This window comes from Tachyglossus aculeatus, chromosome 5 (genome assembly GCF_015852505.1).
Source record: "Tachyglossus aculeatus isolate mTacAcu1 chromosome 5, mTacAcu1.pri, whole genome shotgun sequence".
Taxonomy (NCBI): Eukaryota; Metazoa; Chordata; class Mammalia; order Monotremata; family Tachyglossidae; genus Tachyglossus; species Tachyglossus aculeatus.
In genome coordinates, this window is record NC_052070.1 from 48705859 (window position 1) to 48732359 (window position 26501).

The 26501-nt window shown below is 46.1% G+C and overlaps 1 protein-coding gene across 2 annotated transcripts in view; it reads left to right on the forward strand.

Annotated features, from left to right (window-relative positions):
- Nucleotides 1-26501, forward strand: part of UBE4B (ubiquitination factor E4B) — a 129655-nt gene that overhangs the window by 95843 nt on the left and 7311 nt on the right. For both annotated transcript variants that reach the window (XM_038746349.1, XM_038746348.1), the window contains 10 exons: nt 632-731; nt 3130-3257; nt 4855-4953; nt 6120-6355; nt 8753-8879; nt 10227-10371; nt 12525-12659; nt 13481-13672; nt 23942-24116; nt 25014-25160. In XM_038746349.1, the coding sequence (XP_038602277.1) occupies nt 632-731; nt 3130-3257; nt 4855-4953; nt 6120-6355; nt 8753-8879; nt 10227-10371; nt 12525-12659; nt 13481-13672; nt 23942-24116; nt 25014-25160 (1484 nt within the window). The remainder of the gene's footprint in view (nt 1-631; nt 732-3129; nt 3258-4854; nt 4954-6119; nt 6356-8752; nt 8880-10226; nt 10372-12524; nt 12660-13480; nt 13673-23941; nt 24117-25013; nt 25161-26501) is intronic.

The following is a 26501-nucleotide window of genomic DNA, read 5'->3' on the forward strand; positions in this document are numbered from 1 at the left end:
TCATTATTTTTATTAGTACTCTGCACAGAGTAAGCACTCAGTAAATAGGATTGAATGAATTGTCCTGTTTTTTAAAATTGGATTCTCATTTTATAACCTGAAAATTTCTGAGCTCCGAGGTTTTTGCCTCTCATCAGAGTAAATGGAAAACAACCATTATCCCTGATTATGAGTCTGTTAGCGATACCTTTTCAGAATTATTGGAGGTCTTTTTTTAAAAAACAAACAAACCCAAAACAAAAACCTTTGTCTCTACCTGATGGTTTAATGTCAACAAGGATTTTTAGGAACGAAACATTTCTGATGGAACTTGAAGTGGTGACCTGGTGCTTTTTGTCAGCTGGTAAAAATGACAGTCTTAGTCTAATCAATCAATCAATCAATCAGTTGTATTTATTGAGTGCTTACTGTGTGCAGAGCACTGCGTCCCATCCCCCCATAATAACTAAGGTACAAGTTCACTTGCATTGCTGATTCTCTGCCCCCTTAGCTCCCACCTTAAGAAAATGAGCTCTCTCTGCTGTGTTCCTTTCCTAATTGATTTATTTCCTTGGTAGTTCAAATCAAGATGAAAAAATGAGCACAGATATCCACTTCCCCCTAACTGTTCGTGGTTTTCCATGATTTTCAGAACTGTGGAGGATCTGAAAAATAATGAGAGCCAATGGAAAGATTCCCCTCTGGCAACTAGACATCGAGAAATGCTGAAGCGCTGTAAAACTCAACTTAAGGTTTGGACTAATTATGACAATGGAGAATTACTCTGTGGCTGTTACTGACAGACCCAAATCTCTCTCTCTTTGTGTGTGTGTTTGTGTGCTTGCACCCGCACTGATTGGGATTGAGGAAAGAGGCAGAAATGAGTGGCTTTTTTGTTTTGTTTCGCTTTCCCACACTCACCCTCTGCTAATCCACGTAATAGTGTTTTGGGTCGTTTGGGTTTAAGAAACTTGCTTATCCATTCCACGTATCTAAATAGCAATCTAAAACCAATACTGCACATTTAAAGTATAGCAAGTTGACATCAGGGCTTGGCAGCATTCTTAGTGACTGTACATAAATTTTCCTCTCAGCCAGGAGAGCATTGTTTCCTTCTTGATAGAGGGGGAATTAGGAGCAAGGCGTTTGTTTTAGTCCTGGATATGACAGAGTTGTTCCATAATCATGGGAAAATCACGTATACTTTTTCCACCCAAGTTTCCTCATCTCTCAGTTGAGACTATCTTGTAGTACATCACTACTGTGGGTCTAGATAAAGTAACATACAAAGATAAAATGATGAGATATTAAGGTGCTGGGTGAGTGATACATATGTATAAGCTATACACATAAGCACATGTAAGTGTAGGAATATACATATTCCTCATATATATTGAGCACTTACTGGGTGCAGAGAACTGTACTAAACGCTTGGGAGAGTACAGTATAACGTAGTTGGTGGAAACGTACCCTGCCGGTAATGAGCTTACATTCTAGAGGGGGAGACAGACATTAATCTAGATAAATTTCATATGCCATTCATGGATATGTACGTAAATGCTATGAGGCTGAGGGACGGGTGAGTAAAGGGAGCAAATTCAACTGCAAGAGCCACGCATAAAGGAGTTGGAAAAGAGGAAATGCTGGCCTAGTCGGGGAAGGCCTCTTGGAGACATGCCTTTGATAAGGCTCTGAAAGTGGGGAGAATGATAGTCTGTTCGCTATGTAGAGGGAGGGCATTCCAGGCCAGAGTCAAGATGTGGGCAAGAGGTTGGTGGTGAGATAGATGAGCTCGAGGTACAGCGAGTAGATTGGTGTTAGAGGAGCGAAGTGAGTGGTCTGGGTTCTAGGAAATCAGGGAAGTAAGGTAAGGTGAGGCAAGGTGATAGGATGTGTACTTATATTGTACACACATCCCGAATGCAGGCAGTCCTAGACGTATGATTTTGGGAATTCAGATGAGTAACACGTTTCTCAACATCCTCTCTATTTCAGCTCACCTGTCACCAGCCGCCTCTCTGGCCCTACCGCCGGGAGTGCGGCCGGTGGAAGGAAAGAAGCGTGGGAGTCATGGGAAAGAAGGGGAAACATCTTAGGAGCCACAGTGGTGGGGGGAAGATGGCGTGGGAAAATTTCGAAAGGGAAGGGAGGAAGGAGTGGGAGAAGCCCATAGGTTGTCAACTGATTGCCGGGTGGAGTTACCAGGGAAAATGAATAGATCCATTTTACTTCCAGTGAAGTAAATGTCAGCCATCAACCAATCAGTGGTATTTATTGAGCACTTAATTGGTGCAGAGCACTGCGGAAAGCACTTCAGAGCGAGCAGTATAACAGAGTTAGTTGGTAGGCATATGTCCTGCCCACAAGGAGCATACAGGCTAGAGAGGCTATGCTGTTGTGGAACGTCTTTGATTATAAATGCATTAGCGAAGCTAGACTACTTATCTATAATGTATCGTTCAGTTCTGGGTAATTTGGGTAAAAATAGGGTATCGGACCTTGATTCAGGAATGAATCCCCCATTTAAAACAGTGTTCCTAAGAGGAGATTGGTTTCTTCCTATAATATTTCGACCTGAAACACAAGTTTTCTAGAACCAGGCATCCTGTAAGTCAGCGGACTGGTGCGAGGGGAAAAGCTGTTGATCATAAAACAGCAGTCTTAGAAAGGAAACTACAGTTCTCTTTAACTTGATATGACAGTTAGCCCTAATTGACTCCTTCCCCACGTAGAGTAACCTTTGTATGTTATGGCGCATTTTTAGACCCGATAGAGAGATTTGGAAAAGCAGTGTGGATTTTTGTTGACTCAAGCAGAGTGGCATAATGGGTAGACCATGGGCCCTAGGAGTCTGAAGGACCCGGGCTTTAATCCTGGTCTGCTGTATGACCTTGGGAAAGTTATCTAACTTCTCTGTACCTCAGTTCCCTCTCCAGTAAAATGAGGATTAAGACCGTGAGCCCCACGTGGGGCGGGGACTGTGTCCAACCTTATTTGCTTGTCACCACCCCAACATTTTGTACAGCGCCTGGCACATAAGCGCTAAACAAATACCGCAATTATCATCGTCGCTATTATTTTTATTCAACTTGTGTTACGTGCTTAGACGTTAACCGACCTTTGGTCTTGGGACTTCTTTTCCATCTCCAGAAATTGGTGCGATGCAAAGCCTGCGCTGATGCTGGCTTGCTAGATGAGAGCTTCCTCAGAAGGTGTCTGAATTTTTACGGCATGGTCATCCAGCTGCTGCTCCGCATCCTCGACCCTGCCTACCCCAAGTGAGTGGGTTCTTCATTTTAAACTGATGGAGTGTTTTGAAGTTTAAATGTGAACTCCTTGTCTAATGCACTCCTAGAGCTGAAACGGGCTTTATCATCCTCTGAAACCTTATTGTGACCCTCTTAGAAGTGGAAAGATCCTGGGCTCGGGAGTCAGAGGTCATGGGTTCTAATCCCGGCTCCGCCACTTGTCAGCTGTGTGGCTTTGGGCAAGTCATTTAACTTCTCTGGGCCTCAGTTACCTCATCTGAAAATGGGGATTAAGAATGTGAGCCCCACATGGGACAACCTGAGCGCTTAGAACAATGCTTGGCACATAGTAAGTGCTTAACAAATGCCATCATCATCATTATTATTGTTGTTATTATTATTATTATTACAAGATTACAAGTGGGATTTTGTGATGGGTGGATCACAACCGGAGAAGGGATAGAATGCTATTGAGGAACTGGGAAACGTTCTGCCAGCAACAGACGTTTCTAGGTACAGTAAGGACAGTGCAGTGTCAGAAAAAGTGGCTTGCCCTTGGGCCTTGGCATCATTTAAGGTGGGAGTACTATCTACCTATCGGTGGTATTTATCGAACGTTTACTGTGCGCAAAGCCCTGTAGTAAGCACTTGGGGGAGAGTGTTAGTAGACTTAACAGAGTTAGTAGACATGTTCCCTGCCCACAATGAGCTTACAGACTAGAGAGTGCTATAACACCAATTTTAACACAAGGTTATCCTTGTGTAGTGGAAGAATTGACAGTTGAAGCAGCATGATCCAGTGGAAAGTCTTGGGACTGGGAGTCAGTGGGCCTGAGCTCTAATCCCACCTCCACTTCTTGCCAGCTGTGTGACCTTGGGCAAGTCACTTAGCTTCTCTGTGCCTCCCTTTCCTCACCCATAAAGCGGGGATTAAATACCTGTTCTCCCTCCGCCATCAACTGTGAGCCCAGCGTGGAGTAGGAGTGTGATCTGATTGTAGTGTATCTACCCCAGTCCTTAGCCTGGTGCTTGTCAAGAAGAACAAACACCATAATCATGCAGTTTTTTTTTTTTAAGTGACATTTTCAAAGCATTTTTACATTCCTTTCGCTATCATGGGGAAAGCTAGGGAATCAGACTTATTTGTCATTTATGAAATATGATAAAAGGATATTGTGGTCACTTACAGATTTGGGACAAATGGAGAGAATGTCCGTTTGGTTCAGAGTGTAGGTAAAACAGAGGATATTGGTGGGCTCTAGCTGGAAGCTTTGTATTCACACTGCTTTCGGAGGTCCTGTATGACCAGCTAAATCTGGTCTCGAAGTACTAATGAAATACTAGAGTTGAATCAACCCGTGATATTTATTGAGAGTTTTACCGTGTGCAGAGCACTGAGTTGGTAGACATGATTTATGCCCATTTGAAGTCACCCGGTGCCTGAGATGGTGGGGAGAGAGACACAAGCCTTTGGGTAAAAATGTAAAACATGGCTGGGCAATCTCAGCTGACTACACACTAAATCAGTTCAGTAAAATGATGTTTTCTAACTCATGATAGTTTCCCATAGGCCACCACTGACCATGGATTCCATAAGCATGCTTCCCTTTCCTTTTCTTCTTCCCAGTATAACGCTGCCTTTAAATCCAGATGTCCCGAAGGTGTTCGCAGCACTGCCTGAGTTTTATGTAGAAGATGTTGCTGAATTTCTATTTTTTATTGTACAGTAAGTAAAATCAATTTTGCTCTACATTACAGTGTTTTCCTAGCAGCATTAAGCCTGGGATCCAGGTACAATGTATATATGATTAAATGAACAGTATTGCGCCCTTGGTTTGCTGTCTTTCGTACTTGAAATTTTCTATGCCTAAATGACCGCTGTCTCAGGCCTGGAAATAAATCAATGCCTGGTTCTAAGCCAATTTGAGTTACAGCTCTAAGGGCAAGCAAGTTTAATAAGAATGTATTCAGTGAAAATTGAGCTGAATTGATGGATGAGAGAGAGTTGGCGGGGGAGGTACAGACTGAACGTATGACTGGCAGCCAGAAATTTTTGTCATCTAATTCTGTCTTTCTGACTTGGGGCAATTTACCAGCTCTCTACGTGTCACAATTTCTCCATCTGTAAAATGAGAAAAATACTTGGGAAGAGGCTGGCTTGGCTCAGCTCGTTCTGCGTGTTAATGGATTTCATGCACGGGGGACCCTCAGCAGGCCAGCGGCAGCCTTAAATCAGTTAATTATAATATTTTTAAAATGCTTGCTACGGGCCCGGCACTGTACTAAGCCCTTTGGTTAATACAAGTTAATCAGAGCAAACCTATTCCCTTTCCCACACGGGGCTCACGGTCTAGAAGAGAGGGAGAACAGACATTAAATTCCTGTTATACAGATGGTGAAACTGAGGCACGGGGCCATTAAGTAACTTTCATTCATTCGTTGTCGTATTTATTGAGCGCTTACTGTGTGCAGAGCACTGGTAGCAGAGCCGGGATAAGGACCCAGCCTGGGCTCTCAGGCCTTTTTTGGTGTTTGGTGGAATTAGCCAGAAAGAAACTTCTAACCCAAGTACATTTCCATCAAAATAAGAGTTGTCCGAGGTTGAGGAGAGCTCGTGGTGGCTTCTTGATTGAATCCTAGCGTGGTTTCAGTCCCCAAAATTGGGAGTTGGTGTTGATGTGCCTGCCGCTTTGATCAGTACCAACAGAGGCTAAATCTGTCTGGCCCGAGTAGCTGTGTCTTCACCAACAGACGGGGCCAGGTCCGTGTCTAATTCCCACTCATGTACTCTTCCCCAGCTCTTAGTAGACACTCTGCACTCAGTAAGCACCTTAAACATTACTGTTACAATTACTGCCACCACTGTGTTTGCTGCTTGTCTTTTCTGTTCAGATATTCTCCTCAGGTGCTCTACGAGCCCTGCACTCAGGACATTGTGATGTTCCTTGTTGTGATGCTGTGCAACCAGAACTATATCCGAAATCCGTATCTGGTGGCCAAGTTGGTGGAGGTCATGTTCATGACCAATCCTGCCGTCCAGCCTCGAACACAGAAGTTCTTTGAAATGATTGAGAACCACCCACTCTCCACTAAGTTGCTAGTTCCCTCTCTGATGAAGTTTTATACAGGTAGGTGATTGTGAGTTAGGGTTCTGTTGGGACCCGGGGTTCGGCCGTATTGTTTGCATCCCTCTCGAAGCCCGTGTCGGGTAGACTCTGTGGCTCTTAGCAGCATAGGAAGCAATTAATATAAGTGTAATGAGCAAAGTTTACATATGCACATCTCAAGAACCCCTTTCTTGTGAACTGTTTCTGTTCATAAGGGTCGGAAATGATTTTTAAAAAAACGGTATTTAAGCGCTTACTATGTGCCAGGTACGGTACTAAGCGCCGGGGCAGGTACAGGATAATCAGGTTGGACGCAATCTCCTGTCCCGCATGGGATTCAGCCTTAATCCTCATTTTACCGAAGAGGTACCTGAAGCCCGGAGAAGTTAACTGACTTGCCCAGGGTCCCGTAGCAGAGAAGTGAGAGTCCCTCTGACTCCAGGTTGTGTTCTTTCCATTAAGCCATGCCTTTTCTCTGGCATTGTTTTATTATGGAGTAAGATAGAGCTGTGAATGGGCCAGAAGGTAAAGTAGTTCTCTTCAGTCCTACCTGGTATGAAGGCAGCTCTGCACCCTGGCCTTTGAGTGCCAGACAAGAAAGGATATGAGCCTGGAGCATAATGGAAGTGGAGGGGAATTCAGTTCTACGGGGTGCTGCCGTATACAGACTTGCTCTGAGGGCTGCTTAGATTCAGAATCCCACCCCCCGGGCACCGTTGCCCTGATGTGGCAGGATCCCAGTGTGGCACCGCAGCCCCTGGTCAGGGGACATCTGGACCTAACCCCATCCGATCAGCGGGGTCTGGGACCCGGGGCCAGTCCTGACTCCCTGGGTTCGGCACGTGTGACCCGGGTAGAGCTGTACTGTGTGATTTATGATGAGCAAGGAGCTGGAATTTAGAGGTGGTCAATGTTTGAGGCCCCACTCTAAGCAGAACGCGGCTCTCCGGACTATGAAGCATTAGAAAGGAAGGAGAAGCAATAGTCGGTTCTCTTGTCGGTTTTGCCACTGCCTTTCCCTATCACCTTGTACTAGTCACTTAAACTTGCCAGAGTTGAGTTCTCACATTTATTGAGTACGATGACTCTTGCCTCATAAGGCTGGGGAAGCTGACTTAATGTACATAAAGTACTTTCAGATCCCCAGAGGAAAGGTGTTAATCACCATCTAATCAGTTCACCCCTAGGCTTTCCATGTCCTGCAGCCTCTTCCCTCCCTGGCCAGAAAAAAGAGCTTGTCTTTTGCTCTGAAATTGCCCCTGCGTTTTCTCTCAGCGCAAAGCAGATGTATTCGGGGGTTTTCTGAGAAGGAAAAAAGGCCAACAAATTAGAAAAACCAATTCCGAACCATGAAGTGGTCTCATTTGGGTAAATTAGTTTCGTGTTCATTTATAGTTGATACTAATCCCCCTGGCAGTGTGAAATTCATTATGTCAGGGAACAACAGTATGGGGAAAGGTCCTGAAACATTGCGCTTCTGCCTCTAACCCCCCATCACCCTTTCCTTCTGCTGTGTGGCAGAAAAGGTAGTCGAGCTTAGGATATGCACTTGACTACCTGTAGCTGGCCCTGGGCGTTTGGATCTAGGCCACGCTGCTCCCAATTCTTAGAAATTTGCAGATAAGAAGAGAGGGATAACTCCTAAATGTCCTTGGTGGGCCTGGAAGGACCCTAATTTTGTCCAGGCCCAGTCAGCCCAGAGGGACCCCAGAATTGCCCCAGTTTGTCATCTCCTCTCCCGGCTGCAGTTGGGGATGGCTCACTAAGGATTATCCTGAGTCTGATATGAATCCTCAGAGTTGTCCTGGGTGCCCCCAAAGCCACATAGGACTTCAGAAATGCAGACCAGCAGTGCTTAGCTGCTTCTCCTGTGGCTTCTGGCATTTAGCAGAAGCCTCAGGTGGTGGGGAAGTTACAGCAGACACCCTCCCTTCTCTTTATTCATCCTTTGCAGGAGGGCAGACCTCAAGAAAGTTCCTCTGTTTTTGTTTTTTTTTTTCCACAATGCTAAAGTCAAGGGCTAAATCATCATCAACTGGGATTCCCTAAAATAGGACAGAATTAGCCAGAATTGTTACTGTTGGCGGTCTCTTGGGTGAACCCAAACACTAAGCGGCGGTTTGGTTTCCCTTTCCTCCTCCTCCCCCTTTCACCTGGTCATGTATGTCACTTTCCAGGGCTGCCTCCTGAAATGTTTCATATACAGAGCATCTGGCTTGGGAGCATAAATAAACAGGCAATTTCTCTGCCAACACAGAGCTTGATTTGGGGGCAATTTTAGCAGGTTTGTGATTTTTACAGACTTTTCCCACCCAGCTATATAATTGGGCCTCAGGGTCCACCAGGGAAGCCATCGTGATGAGAAGGGGAAAAAAGGTACAGATTATTTTTGACCGCACTGTTCCATTTCCTCTACAGATGTTGAGCATACCGGAGCCACCAGCGAGTTCTACGACAAATTCACAATCCGCTATCACATTAGCACTATTTTCAAAAGCCTCTGGCAGAACATAGCCCACCACGGCACCTTTATGGAAGAATTCAAGTGAGTGTCAGACACTGGCATCACAGTTTGCCATCATCGAAGCATCGGGGACTACAGCAGCTTCTTGGAAGCTTTCCCAACCAAGCTCCTTTAGCGGGATTGTTTTTTTCTCCCTCTGGATGTTTAGTCCCTGTATTCTGTCTTTCATTCATTCAGTCGTATTTATTGAGCGCTTACTGTGTGCAGAGCACTGTACTAAGCTCTTGGGAAGTACAAGTTGGCAACATATAGAGGCAGTCCCTACCCAACAGCGGGCTCACAGTCTAGAAGATGGATGTTGTGGATCTTTTGGCTGTTATGGCTAAATGTGAATCTGATGGTGGCAAAATTCAAACTGTGCAATGAGGTTGGAAAGACTAATGCTAGGGCTCAGGTTGGGCAGGATCTCAGATGAAATGCCTTTGTGGGAGGTACGTGAGTCGAGAGCCGGGAAATGTGCTCTCGACTGCAGTGTGGTGACAGAGGTGTAGTCCTCTTTATTTGGTGGTGGTCCTTAGCCGTTGAAGTCCTAAATTAGACCACAGAATTGAGCTACGAAAAGTTCAGTGTACCTGCAGTGGAGCTGGAATCCCTCCCTGCAGAGCAGGAAAGGGCTGGAGGAATTGGAGCTCTAACTTTTAATACGGCCTCTTTTGTTTCCATCTTAAACCACGTATGCCTTGGTCTGCGTGGTTTATCCCCAGATTTCCTACGAATGTTTAAATTCTGTCTCTGGTGACTCCTCCCTCGGTCTAAATTTGAGCTTAAAAAGAGGCATCTCAAAATGCTGAACTCTGAATGCATCCAATTTTTCAACGGCTCCAGAGAGGCCTGATTTTTATCCTTCCAGCCGTTGGTCTTTAGCAGCCGGAGTCTCCTTAAAGCATGGAACGTCCAATGACGATTAACTCTTTGAACCAGTCGTGCTGTCCTGCTGACAGGCTTGCTCCCTCTGCTAGGCGTAATGCTATTGATTTCTCCTGCCTTCCGTCGATGTGTGCTTGCATCTGGGATCTCTTCTTTTGTGGTTGCCCTGGCTCCTGGGGACCCCACCATCACGTAACTTGAACTGTAAAGCACCAAACTTGAAGTGTCTCTCAGAAATTGGGAGAGCACCCCGCCAGAATAATGTAACTCATCTGTGATCTCGACCATCCTGTTCATTAAGGAATTTGGGGTAAAGAGCATCAGAGAAAGGTTTAGAAGTCCCCGATCTACATGATTGGTACCGTAATAACTGTGTGGTGATTGGCAGGGTTGGAGGGAGAGTTATCGCAGTCCAGAGAGTGGCTCAAACTTTTCCGCAGCAAGACTGCTCTTGCCCTGGGCCTGTATGTAAAAATCAATGCACCTTCATTGCTTTTCCAGTTCTGGGAAGCAATTTGTTCGCTACATCAATATGCTGATAAACGACACCACGTTTTTGCTGGATGAGAGCCTGGAATCCCTGAAGCGGATCCATGAAGTCCAAGAAGAAATGAAAAACAAGGAACAGTGGGACCTGTTGCCCCGGGTGAGGATATGGGTTCACGAGACCCTGTAGCCTTTGTCGCAGATTTGACTTTGGGCAAAGAGCACAAGAGCTTCTCGTGGTGGCAAGGGTGGTGGCCTCGTCCTCTGGCCGCCTGGTCCTTGGTGACGTCAAACCGTGTCAGCCTGGGGAGAGCTGTGGGGTGGTCGAGTTTGGCGCAAGAAATTTTTCAGATCTGTTGCAGGAAACTGACGTGGCTAAGGCTCAGAAACCTTTCAGTGCGTACCCTGAAAAGTTTCCCTGCTTTGTTCCGTTTTGAAAAGCTGCTTTGGAGAAGAGCTTTTATTTTCCGAGTGTATTGATTGAAACTTGGAAAAGGAGCTGGAAAATATAAGCTCCAAGACTGCATATCTTGGCTAGAAATTCGATGCCTGTAGCCAGTCTAGAAATTTCGAAAGCACTTATTGCAGTAGCCGTAAGTACTCAAGGTACTGTGGAAGCTATTAAAAAGAGGAACCCAATTATCGACCTTAGCCTTCGCAGTCGGATAATAATAGAATAGGACTGCATTTTGTTAAGTTTCATTAGAAGCTTTGTTGGCAGAGCCTTACCGTCTTTCACAAGGATAACATCGTCAGCTGTATCCGAGTGCCTTTTGAGCGTGAAGCCCCGTTCTGAGCACTTGGGAGGGTAAACAGAAGCAGGACTCAGGATCATCGTCCTCCAGGAGCGCACCGTTTATAAGCTTGGTTAATGAACCAGTAAGCTGGAAATCCTGTACAAGTTTTAATTTGAAGAGATTTACCTCCTGTAAGAGCTTGGAGAGTATATCAATCAGAAAAAGGTCATGTGACACCGCAGTTATTTTGCCAAATTGGAGACTCTAGCCTGTAAACTCGGCCGGCTACGTTGTAAGCTTATTGTGAGTGGGGAACGAGCCTACCAACTCTGTTATATTGTACTCTCCAAGTGTTTAGTACGGCGCTCTGCTCACAGTACGTGCTCAATAAATATGATTGATTAGAGTATCCCAGGTCATTTCAGAGAGAGATGGCTGTCTTATCTGGGATAATTCCCCCAAAATGGAGAATAACCAACAAATTTATTTACGTGTTTATGTATTTATTTATTTTTTAATATTTAAGTGCCTACTTTGCGTCTAACCACTGGGGTAGATGGAAGTTAATTAGGTTGGACACAGTCCCAGTCCCACATGGGGCTCACAGTCTAGGATGGAGGGAGAACAAGTATTGAAACCCCATTTTACAGTTGAGGAAACGGAGACACATGGAAGTGAAGTGACTTTACCAAGACCACACAGCATTTAAGTGCGGAGTCGGGTTTAGAACCCAGATCCTCTGCCTCTCAAGCCCGGGCTCTTTCCACAAGGCCACGCTGCTTGGGCTGGAGTGCTTTGTAATAACGATGGTACTTGTTAAGCACCTACTATGTGCCAAGCACTGTTCTAAACACTGGGGTAGATACAAGGTAATCTGGTTGTGCCCTGTGGGGCTCACAGTCTTTAATCCCCATTCTACAGGTGAAGTAACTGAGGCCTAGAGAAGTGAAGTGGTTTGCCCAAGGTCACACAGCGGACATGTGGTGGAGTCGGGATTAGAACCCGTGACGTTCTGACTCCCTGCCTGTGCTCTATCCACTCTCTAAGCCACACTGCTTTATCATCATCATCATCATCATCAATCGTATTTATTGAGCGCTTACTGTGTGCAGAGCACTGTACTAAGCGCTTGGGAAGTACAAATTGGCAACATATAGAGACAGTCCCTGCCCAACAGTGGGCTCACAGTCTAAAAGGGGGAGACAGAGAACAAAACCAAACATACTACCAAAATAAAACAGAGAGAATAGATATGCACAAGTAAAATAAATAGAGTAATAAATATGTACAAACATATATACATATGAATCATCATCATTTATGTCATTCAGATGGTGACTCCCTTAGCCTCCTTTTAGGAATGTCTTGGGAATAGCTTGGAAACCGAAATCAAGTCCGTAATGTACTCCTTTGGATGTTCTTTCAGATTTCCGAGGTTTTTTTTGGCTGAGTTGGGGCGCCGCTCTTCAGAGTGGTGTCCTTTTACTGCACTTATGGGAGTGTGTTCGGTTCACTGTGACTAACAAATGGGCAGTTCTGGCCTTGGTGTTAAACAGCTCTTGTGCCTGTTTCTTAGGACCAGCAGCAGGCTCGGCAGTCTCAGCTGGCTCAGGATGAACGGGTGTCTCGCTCATATCTCGCCTTGGCTACAGAAACCGTGGATATGTTTCATATCCTCACTAAGCAAGTCCAGAAGCCTTTCCTCAGACCCGTGAGTAGACTGTGTCTTTGCCCGATCGGTGCCTTTCCTCCACAGCCGACGTGTACTCGCACTTCCTGTAAGGGTAGTTTAGGTTTTTCTCAGAAGAACCTAAAAGTCTCAGTTGTATGTTCTTGGAGAACTGAATTTCAAACACTCACGTTCTCTCAGGTTGAGAACAAGACAAAGGAAAGGAAGTGTACCTCTGCTCAGCCTGTCTGACAGGCTTCTACGATTACTTCCTGTGAAAAGCATCAGATTGCCTGTTCGTATTTAGGCTAATGGATTCATTGCCACGTATTAAGCAAAATTAATATAAATGTAATTCATCCCTTCTGCTTTCAGAGGAAAGTGGCCATTTTTAAGGAGGTAAATTGCCTTGAAGTTGGCTCTGGTTGCCTTACTTCTGCGTACATTAGCTCCCAAGAACAGGGTTTCAAAGTAACCCTAACTTGCTACCTTAACAGGTAACAAGCCCAGGTTCTGGGACTGAATAGATGCCAAAGCTTTCAGAAATCCCCGCGTTTTGCCCGTGACAAGCTTCTTCATCAGCTGAGAGTCTGTTTGTCGGGAATATCAACAGGTAGCGTAATTGCCTGTGGCAGAACAAGATCCCCTGAGAGGCATCTGCTCAGCCCGTTGTCCCTCCGTAGAGTAGAAGTGAGCCAACTGTTGTTGTGAAGGTGGGAGAGAGGGGAAGAGCCGGATGGGAGGATGACTCGCACAAGTGACCCGCTTTGTTTGCAGCCCAGATGTCCTGCTCGGGGAAGGCAGGGTTGAGTCTTTTTGACTCCCAGCCTCAACGGTTCCCTCGTTTCCTTTTGATTCTCCAGGAACTTGGACCACGATTGGCTGCTATGCTGAACTTTAACCTTCAGCAACTGTGTGGCCCCAAGTGCCGTGACCTAAAAGTGGAAAACCCGGAGAAATATGGGTTTGAACCAAAGAAGCTGTTGGACCAACTGACTGACATTTACCTGCAGCTAGATTGTGCCCGTTTTGCTAAAGCAATTGCTGATGATCAGGTGAGTGCCAAAGGAAAAGGCGGCACTGTGCGGTGAAGCCCGACAGGCGGTCAGGTATGGCGTCAGTACGCAGTCCCACTACCGACTTGCCGGGTTTTCTTTGGCAAGTTGCTTTACCTTATGTTGTGCTTTTCCCTCTTTGAAAATGAAGGACTCTGTGGTTTATCCAATTGCTGCCAAAGGGCAGGAATGAATTTGAGTATATAAATAAAAATGGACACTCAGCCAGCAGGATTCTTTCCGTAGTAGGGTTCTGTGAAATTTCCCGAGTGAACCAAGGCGTCCTGGCTTCCAAGTTGCTTTATTTTTTTTATGGTATTTGTGAAGTGCCCACTATGTGTCAGACGCTGTTCTAAGCACCGGGGTTAGGTGGGAGTCATTTGGGTCGGACACTGACCCTGTCCCATACGGTGCTCAAAGTCTGCCAGAGGGAGAATAGGTATCCCCACCTGAGGAAACTGAAGCACAGAGAAGTGGGTTAATAAGGTGCAGTACATGTAAACACAAGCTTTGGATACTTTTGTTATATTTTTTCACGCTTCAGTCACTTTTGGCAGACTAATGAAAGTTGAGTCATACAGGCAAAGCAGTTCATTGGTAAAGGAAATCGATCAATCAATCAGTCGTATTTATTGAGCGCTTACTGTGTGCAGAGCACTGTACTAAGCGCTTGGGAAGTCCAAGTTGGCAACGTATAGAGACAGTCCCTACCCAACAGTGGGCTCACAGTCTAAAAGGGGGGGGACAGAGAACAAAACCAAACATACTAACAAAATAAAATAAATAGATATGTACGAGTAAAATAAATAAATAGAGTACTAAATCTGTACATACATATATACAGGTGCTGTGGGGAAGGGAAGGAGGTAAGATGGGGGGGATGGAAAGTAGACAGGTGTCAATACCATCAGAATAAACAGAATTGTAACTAAGTACACATCATTAATAAAATGAATAGAGTAATAAATCTGCACAAATAAACACCGGTAGAGGCCCGCAGGGAGGCCGCTTACCTGCTCCGGCCCCCAACCGTCGCACTCACCTGGGGCTTCGTTGGTGATCGTGCAGGGAAGTGCCCAGAGTCAGTCAGTCTACTCGATTGCTCGACAGAGTGCTCGTTGTGAGCACCTGCCAACTCTGTCGTACTCTCCCAAACGCTTATTATTGTGCCCTGCCCTGAGTGTAGCTGCTCAGGAAATATCATCAATCGGTCGACTGAGTTGAAAAAGAACTTCAGTTTGCGTATATCTAAGGATGCTGCATTTTGGATAAACCCCAAATGACAGAAAAGTCGTACTACGAGTGCCTTGCACATACCTACAGCTGTTTCTTCCGACTTGTTGTTGTATTCTCTCCAGATGAATGCACATTGTTTAGAAGATCATTTCCTAATCTTGAAGTCACTTTATATCTAAAACTTGTAGTAAGAACACCCATTGTGGAAGGGCAGAGTATGTTCCCTAAACATTTTCCAGGTGCTCTGGGGGCTTCTTAAACCAAGTTGAGGCTACCCTGGTTTTTATCACTGAAGGTGACAGCTGAAGACCGCCAGGTCCCAAACAATCAATCAATCAATCAATCGTATTTATTGAGCGCTTACTATGTGCAGAGCACTGTACTAAGCGCTTGGGAAGTACAAATTGGCATCACATAGAGACAGTCCCTACCCAACAGTGGGCTCACAGTCTAAAAGGGGGAGACAGAGAACAGAACCAAACATACCAACAAAATAAAATAAGTAGGATAGAAATGTACAAGCAAAATAAATAAATAAATAAATAAATAGAGTAATAAATAGAGTAATAAACAAGCATGGCATAGTGGATAGAGCATGGGCTTGGCAGTCAGAAGGTCGTGGGTTCTAATCCCGGCTCAGCCACTTGTCTGCTGAGTGGCCTTGGGCAAGTCACTTACTTCTCTGTGCCTCAGTTACCTCATCTGCTAAGTGGGGATTAAGACTGTGAGCCCCACGTGGGATAGGGACTGTGTCCAACCCAATTTGCTTCTATCTACCCCAGTGCTTAGTACAGTGCTTGGCACATAGTAAGCACTTAACAAGAACCATTATAATAATAATAATTATTATTATTATTATAAGCAGCATGGCTCAGTGGAAAGAGCACGGGCTTTGGAGTCAGAGGTCATGGGTTCAAATCCCGGCTCCACCAATTGTCAGCTGTGTGGCCTTGGGCAAGTCACTTAACTTCTCTGGGCCTCAGTTACCTCATCTGTAAAATGGGGATTAAGACTGTGAGACCCCCGTGGGACAACCTGATCACCTTGTAACTTCCCCAGCACTTAGAACAGTGCTTTGCACATAGTAAGTGCTTAATAAATGCCATTATTATTATTTATTATTGCAGAACCTAGCGCCTGGGCACTTAATGCTAGCAATTGATTGGTCTTGCTCCTTTTTTCCTTTTCGTCAGGGTGAATGGGCAAGGTAGAAAGGAAATAAATAACAAGGGGTTGCCACTGCATTCATTCATTCATTCAATCGTATTTATTGAGCGCATACTGTGTGCAGAGCACTGTACTAAGCGCTTGGGAAGTCCAAGTTGGCAACATATAGAGACAGTCCCTACCCAACAGTGGGCTCACAGTCTAGAATAGTTTTCCCCACCCAGCATGGAGAGAATGCAAATGCTTGCGACCACTCTCTCCCTCTAGACTGTAAACTTGTCATGAACAGGGAACGTAGCCACTAATTCTGTTGTGTTATAGTCTCCCAAGCGCTTAATACAATGTTCTCTGCACAGAGTAAATGTTCAATAAATATCACTGATTGATTTGACCGATCTAAAACTAGTTGTCAAATCTGTAAGCCACAGTTTGCAATGGCTATGGGTTTTGTAAAAACCTTGCTTCAATTCACCTGCCCTGGAATGAATGCAGAGAAGCAGCGTGGCCGAATGGCTAGAGCCTGGGCCTGGAAGTAGGAAGGACCTATGTTCTAATCCCAGTTCTACCACTTCATTCATTCATTCAATTGTATTTATTGAGCGCTTACTGTGTGCAGAGCACTGTACTAAGCGCTTGGGAAGTACAAGTTGGCAACATATAGAGACGGTCCCTACCCAACAGTGGGCTCACAGTCTAGGAGGGGGAGACAGACAACAAAGCAAAACATATTAACCAAATAAAATAAATAGAATAAATATATACAAATAAAATAAATAAATAAATAGAGTAATAAATACATATATACAGGTGCTGTGGGGAGGAGAAGGAGGTAAGGTGGCGGGATGGGGAGGGGAAGGAGGGGGAGAGGAAGGAGGGGGCTCAGTCTGGGACACCACTTGCCTTCTGCGTGACCTTGGGCAAGTAACTTCACTGCTCTGTGCCTCAGTTACCTCATCTGTAAAATGGGGATTAAGACTGTGAGCCCCATGTGGGACAACCTGATCACTTTGTACCCCCCCAGCACTTAGAACAGTGCTTTGCACATAGTAAGCGCTGAACAAATGCCAACATTATTATTATTAGAAGGGGGAGACAGACAACAAAACAAAACATATTAACCAAATAAAATAAATAGAATAAATATGTACAAATAAAATAAATACATAGAGTAATAAATACGGACAAACATATATACATATATACAGGTGCTTTGGGGAGGGGAAGGAGGTAAGGTGGCGGGAGGGGGAGAAGGGGGAGAGGAAGGAAGGGGCTCAGTCTGGGACACCGCTTGCCTTCTGCGTGACCTTGGGCAAGTAACTTCACTACTCCGTGCCTCAGTTACCTCATCTAAAATGGGGATTAAGACTGTGAGCCCCATGGACTGTGCACAACCTGATTAGCTTGTATCTACCCCAGTGCTTAGTACGGTCCCTGGCACGTAGTAAACATTCAGCAAACCCCACAGTTATTATCATTATTATTACTATTATCATTAGTACGGTAAGCACTTAACAAATACCCTTAAAAACGAAATAGAGCAAAAGCTCTTGCCTTTGACTTTGACCATCAGGGCGAAGCACATTCTCGAATTTTCTTGGGAGTTGGTCTGTGACTGCGGTATATTGCATAGGGAGCTGCGAAACTCGCCAAGTAGAATCCTGTTCCTCCTGCAATGTGCTGCAGCCAACTGGCTGGCACCCAGCACGCTCACTGAAGTCCACTTGCTAATTCTTGCAGGCGAACTGCTGGTTCAGAGGAGAAAAAAGCCAAGGCACACTCCCCTCTCTCCCGACTTATTGTCCCAGAGGTGCCCAAAGTGTCCCTGAGAGGAGAAGCCCTCAGCTACTCCTGCATAATTTACTGCTGAAGCTGGCTTTGAACTAAAGCCCTTCCGAGACTCAGCCTTATTTACCTGGTGGGGGATCGTAGGAGGAGGCTGTTGTCCTTGATTGAGTTATTCTCAGGTGGAAAATTTTCATTCTTCATCTCTGAAATAATGTCAGTGAGTGGCCTCTAATGAAATTTGGTCACTTCATCATGGCTTTCAAACATGCCCATGTCTCCCTTATGCTAAGAACACCCTTCCTTGACCCCACGGCACCCTCCAGTTATTGCCCCATCTCCCTCTGACCATCTCTCTCCAAACTCCTTAAGCGAGTTGTCTACACCTGCTGCCTCCACTCCCTCTCCTCCAATTCTCCCCTGCAGTCTGGCTTCAGCTGTCTGGCTTCGCTGACACTGTCCTCTCCTGCTTCTCCTACCGTCGTCTGCCACTTGTCTGCTGTGTGACCTTGGGCTAGTCCTGTCCCTTCTTTGTGCCTCAGTTTCCTCAGCTATAAAATGGGGATTCAGTAACCCACTATCCCTCCTTCTTAGATTGTGAGCCCCATGCGGGACAGGGACTGTGTCTGACTGGCGTTTAGAACACACAAAGAGCTTAACAAATACCATAAAGAAAAAGAAAAGGCTCAGTTCCGGGTCTCTGACTTTTCTCCATTTACACCCACTCTCACGGAGAGCTCATTTGCTCCCATGACTTGAACCATCACTCTCTGTAGGTGATTCCCAAAGTTACCTCTCCAGCCCTTACCTCTCTCCTCCTCTGCAGTCCCACATTTCCTCCTGTCTTCAGGACATTTCTACCTGAATGTGGTCCTGAAACCTAAACCTTAACATATCCGAAAGCGAACTCCTTATCTTCTCACCCAAACCCTATCGTCCCTCGTCTTTCCCATCACTGTAGGCAACACCCCATCCTGCCTGTCTCTCAAGCCCTTATGCTTGGCATTGTCCTCAAGTCATCTTTCTCATTCGTCCTACATATTCAGTTTTTCGCCAAATCTTGCTGCTTCTACTTTCACAACGTCACTAAAGTCCACCCTTTCTTCTCCATCCAAACAGCTCTTGTGCACTTTTCAGATCCCGCCTTTGTTACTGCCTCTACCGCCTTGCTGACCTCCCTGCCTCCTGTCTCTTCCCCACTCCAGTCCATACTTCACCCTGCTGCCCGGATTGTTTTTCGGAAAAAATATTTGATTCACGTCTCCCCACACCTTCAGTGGTTACCCGTCCCAGCAGCCCAGGACCTAGTATCCACGGCCTAGTGGATAGAGTATTGACCTGGGAGTTAGAAGGGCCTGGGTTCTAATCCCGGCTCTGCCACCTGTCTGCTTTGTGACCTTGGGCAAGTCACTTAACTTCCATGCCTGTTACCTCACCTGTAAAATGGAGATTAAGACTGTGACCCCCATGTGGGACATGGACTGTGACAGCCTGATTAGCTTGTATCTACCACAGCGCTTGACACATAATAAGCTCTTAACAAGTACCATCATTATTATTATTATTAACTCCTTAACCGCTAAAGCACTCAATCAGCTCACCCAATCCTACCTCACCTCACTAATCTCCTATTAGAGCCCACACACTTTGCTTCTCCAGCTCCAGCTTACTATGCCCCGATCTCATCTATCTCGCCACCGACCCTTTTCCCACGTCCTCCCCCTCCATATACGCCAGACCACTACACTCCCCCACCTCAAAGCCATACTAAGCTCCCCTCCCCTCCTCTTTTCCCTTTCCCTTTTATGGAGCAGCAGCGTGGCTCAGTGGAAAGAGCCCGGGCTTCAGAGTCAGAGGTCATGGGTTCAAATCCCAGCTCCGCCAATTGTCAGCTGTGTGGCATTGGGCAAGCCACTTAACTTCTCTGTGCCTCAGTTCCCTCATCTGTAAAATGGGGATGAAGACTGTGAGCCCCACATGGGACAACCTGATCACCTTGTAACCTCCCCAGCGCTTAGAACAGTGCTTTGCACATAGTAAGCGCTTAATAAATGCCATAAAAAAAAAATGTCCTCTGTGCACTTCGATCTGTGGTCTTTGGCTATCTGCTATTCACCCCACCCTCAACCCCACAGCACTTTCGTACATGTCTTTAAATTGCATATTATCAATTATTTGTATTACTGTGTGTCTCCCCCTCTAAACTCTTAGTGGAAAGAGCTCGGGCTTGGGAGTCAGAGGATGTGGGTTTTAATTCCTCCTTCCCCACTTGTCTGCTGTGTGGCCTTGGGCAAGTCACTTAACTTCTCTGTGCCTCAGTCACCTCATCTGTAAAATGGAGATTAAAAGGGTGAGCCCCACATGGGGCAAACTGAGAGAAGCAGCGTGGCTCAGTGGAAAGAGCCCGGGCTTTGGAGTCAGAGGTCATGGGTTCGACTCCCGGCTCCGCCACATGTCTGCTGTGTGACCTTGGGCAAGTCACTTAACTTCTCTGAGCCTCAGTTCCCTCATCTGTAAAACGGGGATTAAGACTGTGAGCCCCACGTGGGACAACCTGATCGCCTTGTATCCCCCCAGCGCTTAGAACAGTGCTTTGCACGTGGTAAGCGCTTAACAAATGCCATTATTATTATTATTATTCCCTTGTATCTCCCCCAGCGCTTAGAACAGTGCTTAGCACATAGTAAGTGCTTGAAAAATACCATTATTATTATTGTTATTATTAATAAACTATAAGGTCATCATGGGCAGGGAGTGTGTGCACCTCTGTTGTACTCTCCCAAGCACTTAGAACAGCGCTTTGCACATAGTAAGCACTTAATAAAAGATTGATAGGCTTCCTTTCTTCGAAGAACTATTTTTCATTAATTGTGTTAGGTTGGTATTCTTTTCTGAACACCCTCTCGTTTCTGTTCAACCGTTTTATAATGTGTTGACCAAAGCCGGAAACAATACTCCACTGTGGGTCTAGCCAGGGCAGAGTTAAGTGGGAGTAGGAGTTCTTGACCCCTGCGTGTCTCACTCCTACAGAGAGAAACCAGTACCATGCCGGCTTACTAAATGCCACTACCCTCCTTGTTTCCAATCAGCTCCCCGAAAACTTTTCTGCTGTACTTGAGTGTGGCCAGTCTTCTCTCTCCTGGTGTTTGAGGGGATTTATGTCTCCATGTTCTACCTTGCATTTACACCTATTGAGTTTCTTCAATGGGGAAAGCCATTTTCCCAAGCTATCGTGGTCAGCTGCAATTTTCTAATTTTCCAACGTACTATCAGGTCCATCCAAATGGCTGTCCTCTGCATCGTCTCAGTTTCCTTACCTGTAATAGCAAAATAAAATTAGATCCTGCATTAATCTTTGTGGGTTGCAGTGCAATAAATTCCTCTGAAATGAACACTGAGCCAGAGATGCAGCTAGATGGGGGGCCACTGGGATAGGTGTCCTGTCCCTTTTAGACTGTGAGCCCACTGTTGGGTAGGGACTGTCTCTATATGTTGCCAACTTGCACTTCCCAAGCGCTTAGTACAGTGCTCTGCACACAGTAAGCGCTCAATAAATACGACTGATGGTGATGATGATGGTGCTCACAGGCTCTTGTGGCTCTAGGATCCAGGTCTCCTCCCCCTTCTGTTCCTCCACCCCCCCACCATATTTCCAGGGTTCTCTTGCAGAACAAGTTGTGGGGTTTTTGCAGCTTGGAAAATATGGTGTGCCTCTGACTGTAAGCCCTCCTGGGACGGCAGCCTCCAGATGGATCTAAGCTTTTAAGCCCACCTTCCTTTTTTCCATCTTCCCAGTCTCTGTTCAGGAAGCAGGGAGGAACTCAGATCTGGAATATTGTCCAGGTGTGTCCAGAGAAGCGATCCCCCTGCCGACACGAGCCACTGATGATCACTCTCTGGAGGTGACTCGGTTTACTCACTTTACAGCAACCAAGTCCTCATCTTCAGAGCCTGCAGAAAAATTACACCTCCTCTGAGAGGTCTTCCCTGAAAAAGCACTTATTTACCCTACTCCCTCTCCCATATGCGTCCCCCTTGCCCTTTAAACTCATGATATCCACCCCACCTTCAGCCCCACAGTACTAATGTACATATCTGTAGCCTATTTTAATGTTGGGCTCCCCCTCTATACTGTAAACTCCTTATGGGCAGGGAACGTGTTTACCAACTCCGCTGTATCGTACCCCCCAAGTACTTAGTACAGTGCTCTGCACGCAGTAACTGCTCAATAAATACAGTTGATTGATTGGTAGCTCGACAAGGTGAGCTAGGAGGGGAGAAATTAAGCGCCGTAAAGCCTATAAAGGTACGCTTCTGTTTGCTGTGGCGATGGGTGGGAAACCTTTGGAGGTTTTGGAGGAGAGGGGAGACGTTGAACTAAATGATTCAGGCAGCAGAGTACGGACTGGAAAGGCAGGGAGGTCAGCGAGGAGGCTTTCTCATATTTTATTCCCTTCCTGATTCCTGCAAATGGGCCATTTGAAGATTTTACTCTAGTGAAGTCCCAGGTGTTGATATGTAGCTGATTGGTTAATTCCCGATTTTAAATTTCCTCCTTTTAAAAGTGGTCACAACATTCGCTCTGTTGCAATTTTCAGAGACTTAGGTCATTCAGGAGATCTCAGAAATCATGGTTAACGGTTTCGCAGTAACATTATGGTGTTTGTTAAGCGCCTACTATGCGTCAAGCGAGTTCTATGCTCTGGGATAGATACACGTTATTCAGGTTGAATACACTCCTTGTTCCACGTGGAGCTCACAGTAGGAGGGAGAACAGGTATTCAGTCCCCATTTAGCAGCTGAGGAAGCTGAGGCCCAGAGAAACTGTGACTTGTCCAGCATCACACAGCAGGTGAGTTCCAGAGCCAGGATTAGAACCCAAGTCCTCTGGCTCCCAGGCCCCTGGTTTTTCCACTAAGCCGTGCTGCTTTTCCACCACTCCACCAGTCGTTAAGAACAGCAGAATGTACGGCAGCAGGCTCTACTGATTTGAATGCCTTTGGGTTTTTTAGGGCTTTCTTTAAGGATTTTTTTCCTTTAATCTAGAAATGAATCTGGAAATGAATTCCTTAAATCAATTCCTTAATTTGGAAATCTTAAGATTTCCAACATTCCATCTCAAAGGCATCTTGGATCAGTTCACGTCGGGTATCTTTTTAAAGAAAGTGAAAAAAGCATTGTCTCCCTCTCTCTTCAGAACCATCTGTTCCCAGCTTTCCCTCTCTCTGGGCCAGGATATTCCTTGGCCCTATCTCTTGTTCAGCGGAGCAGATAATTTGGATTGAGTGTCTTGTGCCAGCTGAAGCTCCCTTTTGACTTTTGTGCCTCAAATCTTGCCCCTTCTTCATCTGGCTTGATTTATTTTTTTTCTTTCCATTCCTTTTGGGTGGCTCAACCTATTTCTGCTTTCTGAAACCTTTCTGTTCTCCCTCCTAATCTGTGTGGTGTTCTGAAGTTAACCAGTTGGACATTTTGTACACCTTAACGGTCCTAAGTCCCGATGTGGTATGTTTCTGGACCTAGTGAACAGTCCAAAATCCGGTTTTCTTGGAATCTTTATCGCTCTGCCTTTCTTTCCATCAAATCCTTGCCCCTCTGAGATCCCTTCCAGTTCTGGAAGTCTTTTAGACTGTGAGCCCACTATTGGATAGGGACTGTCTCTATATGTTGCCAACTTGTACTTCCCAAGCGCTTAGTACAGTGCTCTGCACACAGTAAGTGCTCAATAAATACGATTGATGATGATGGAAGTATAAAAATCCTGGGTTAACTGTAGGTGGGAGTGGAGAGACTCCTCTCAAGTACAAATGAACTGTATAGCTTTGAAAATACAGTGGTTACCAAGGTCTCCCTCTAGACTGTAAGCTCGTTGTGGGCTTACATGTGTACCAACTCTGCGTTGCACCCTTCTGAGCGCTCAGTACAATGCTCTGTGCACAGAAAGCACTGAGTAAATACCATTGATGATGATGATGATGATGTGGACTGGAATTCTCCCAGATCTTCAAGGTATTCCAAAAATGTGGCAGGATGTCCTTGATGCATCATATTCACCCTCGCTTTGGTGGTATGCCTCTTTTCCAGAGATCCTACAGCAAGGAACTGTTTGAGGAAGTTATTTCCAAGATGCGGAAGGCAGGAATCAAGTCCACGATAGCGATCGAGAAGTTTAAACTGCTGGCGGAAAAGGTGGAGGAAATAGTAGCCAAGAATGCCCGGGCAGAAATTGATTACAGTGATGCTCCGGATGAATTCAGAGGTACTCAAAATGATTGGGTTGGATGTTATGACAGTGTTTGTATGGGTCTCTGTGATGGCCCTTGGGAACAGTGTTTAATGTCACGGTTTCCGTTCTTTACGTATGTGAGGATGTTCCCTGCTAAGGTTCCTGTGAAGTGACAGGAGACCGCGGTGGCACGGGAAGAGAATTGGCGGAGGGGTTGGAGTCTGGGGTGGGCATTGCAGTGGCCAAGGGAGCTGAGTCAAAGAGGAATTCTGCGAGTTCCTCAGCCTGCTTACATTTGGTTCTTTTCTTAGATCGTGAGAGTTTCCGCCGGCGAGGAAGAGTCACATTCTAGCGTGTGCACCTTGCCTGACCCCATGTGCTGGACAGTTTCTTCCAACATTTCTTTGTGCTCTGCCCAGATAGATGTGTGTTAATCGGGAAAGCGTTCCCTGATTCCCTACCAGCCCTGTAGCCAGTATGACCGGTGAAAACATGCATTATGAGAGAACCGAGCGTACTGTCCTTCTGGTTTTCCACTAAGCCTTTGAGGGCCTGCCATTGTGTTTGCGTCCAGCTGCCCTTTTAAGTCTGTTTGAGGAGCAGCTGTCCAAAGGCTATTTTTCCTCCGCAGAAGGCAGTTCATAGAGCCTTAACCATGGCCGCTGTTTTCCCACAACCCGAGGGACCGGCCGGATCCGTTTTAGAGTGCCTTTTCCTCTACGGCTCAGTTCCTCACTACCTGGGAGAGGTTTCTTGCGTGGGTTGTTGGGGCAGGGAACGTGCCTGCCAACCGTTACATTGAACTCTCCCGAGCACTTAGCACAGGGCTCCGCACGCATTAAGCGTTCAGTGAAATACCATTGATTGATGGTTCTTTGCGCCCTTTTCCTAAACCGAGTGAACCTGTGGGCACCGGCTTTGTCTTTTCAGATCCACTGATGGATACCCTGATGACCGACCCCGTGAGGCTGCCGTCCGGCACCATCATGGACCGCTCAATCATTCTGCGACACCTACTGAACTCCCCTACCGATCCCTTCAATCGGCAGACACTGACAGAGAGCATGCTCGAACCGGGTACGGTATGCCGCTGGGTGCGACGGAAGCGGGATACTTGTTAGGAAGCGTCCCTCTGGAATGGTGTTGGGTTTCTAGAGCCTGATACGCTCATCTTATTTGAGAAGCAGCCGATCACTGGGAACCTAATAGGTTTTCTCCTTGCTTCCCGCCCACCTCCCCACCACAATCCGTCACTTTTGGATGAGCTTTCAGTAAGTGAATGCAGCCACCTTGTGATTGAGGGGAAATCCTGTGATGGGCCACCCGTAGGATCTGGGTTTGAGAGGCCTAGGGCACGAGAAAGTAGCTCAGGGAAACCCAATAACCAGTAGGAGAAGCAGCGTGGTATAGTGGGAGTCAGAAGGACCTGGGTTCTAATCCCGGCTCCGCCACTTGTCTGCTGTGGGACTTTGGGCAAGTCGGTTCTCTGGGCTTCAATTACCTCTCTGCAAAAAGTGGGGATTGAGATTGAGCCCCACGTGGGACAGGAACTGTGTCCAACCTATCTTGTATCTACCCCAGCGCTTAGTACAGTGCCTGGCACATAGTAAGTGCTTAACAAATACCATTATTTTTTTTTTTAAAGAAGGTCCTTGCTTTTCAGCCAGCTGTGACTCTGAGTGCTTCTCTTGTGGTCCACAAGCCCTTTTACCCCCCTGAGGCCGGCACATACAGTGACTTTCTGCAACTGGTCGGATTATTAGGAAATGAAAAATAACGCTTTATAGGGCTTTGAGAGTTCAGGAAAGGGAAAGGCAACAAGTCCGAAAGTCCAGAAACCTGGGTTTGAGACTTAACTATGTCATTGGCCTTCTGTGGGATTCTTGGGTAGCTTGCTCACCCTGTTTCCTTGTGTTTTAAACTGGGTAAACAATACTCGCTTCTGGGGGTGGATTGAAGTCAAAATGAGAGAGTCGATGGGGAAATGCTGTGGAACATGAATTGATACCCGGGCAGCCCGGGCATTAATATGTAATAATAATAATTATGGCCCTTGTTAAGCACTGACTATGTGCCAGGCACTATTCTAAACACTGGGGTAGATGCAAGTTAATTATCATCATCATCATCAATCGTATTTATTGAGCGCTTACTATGTGCAGAGCACTGTACTAAGCGCTTGGGAAGTACAAATTGGCAACATATAGAGACAGGCCCTACCCAACGGTTGGACACAGTCCCTGACCCATGTGGGGCTCACAGTTTAAGTAGGAGGGAGTAGGATTCAGCCTTCCCAGACTGAGCCCCTTCCTTCCTCTCCCCCTCGTCCCCCTCTCCATCCCCCCCAACTTACCTCCTTCCCTTCCCCACAGCACCTGTATATATGTATATATGTTTGTACATATTCATTACTCTATT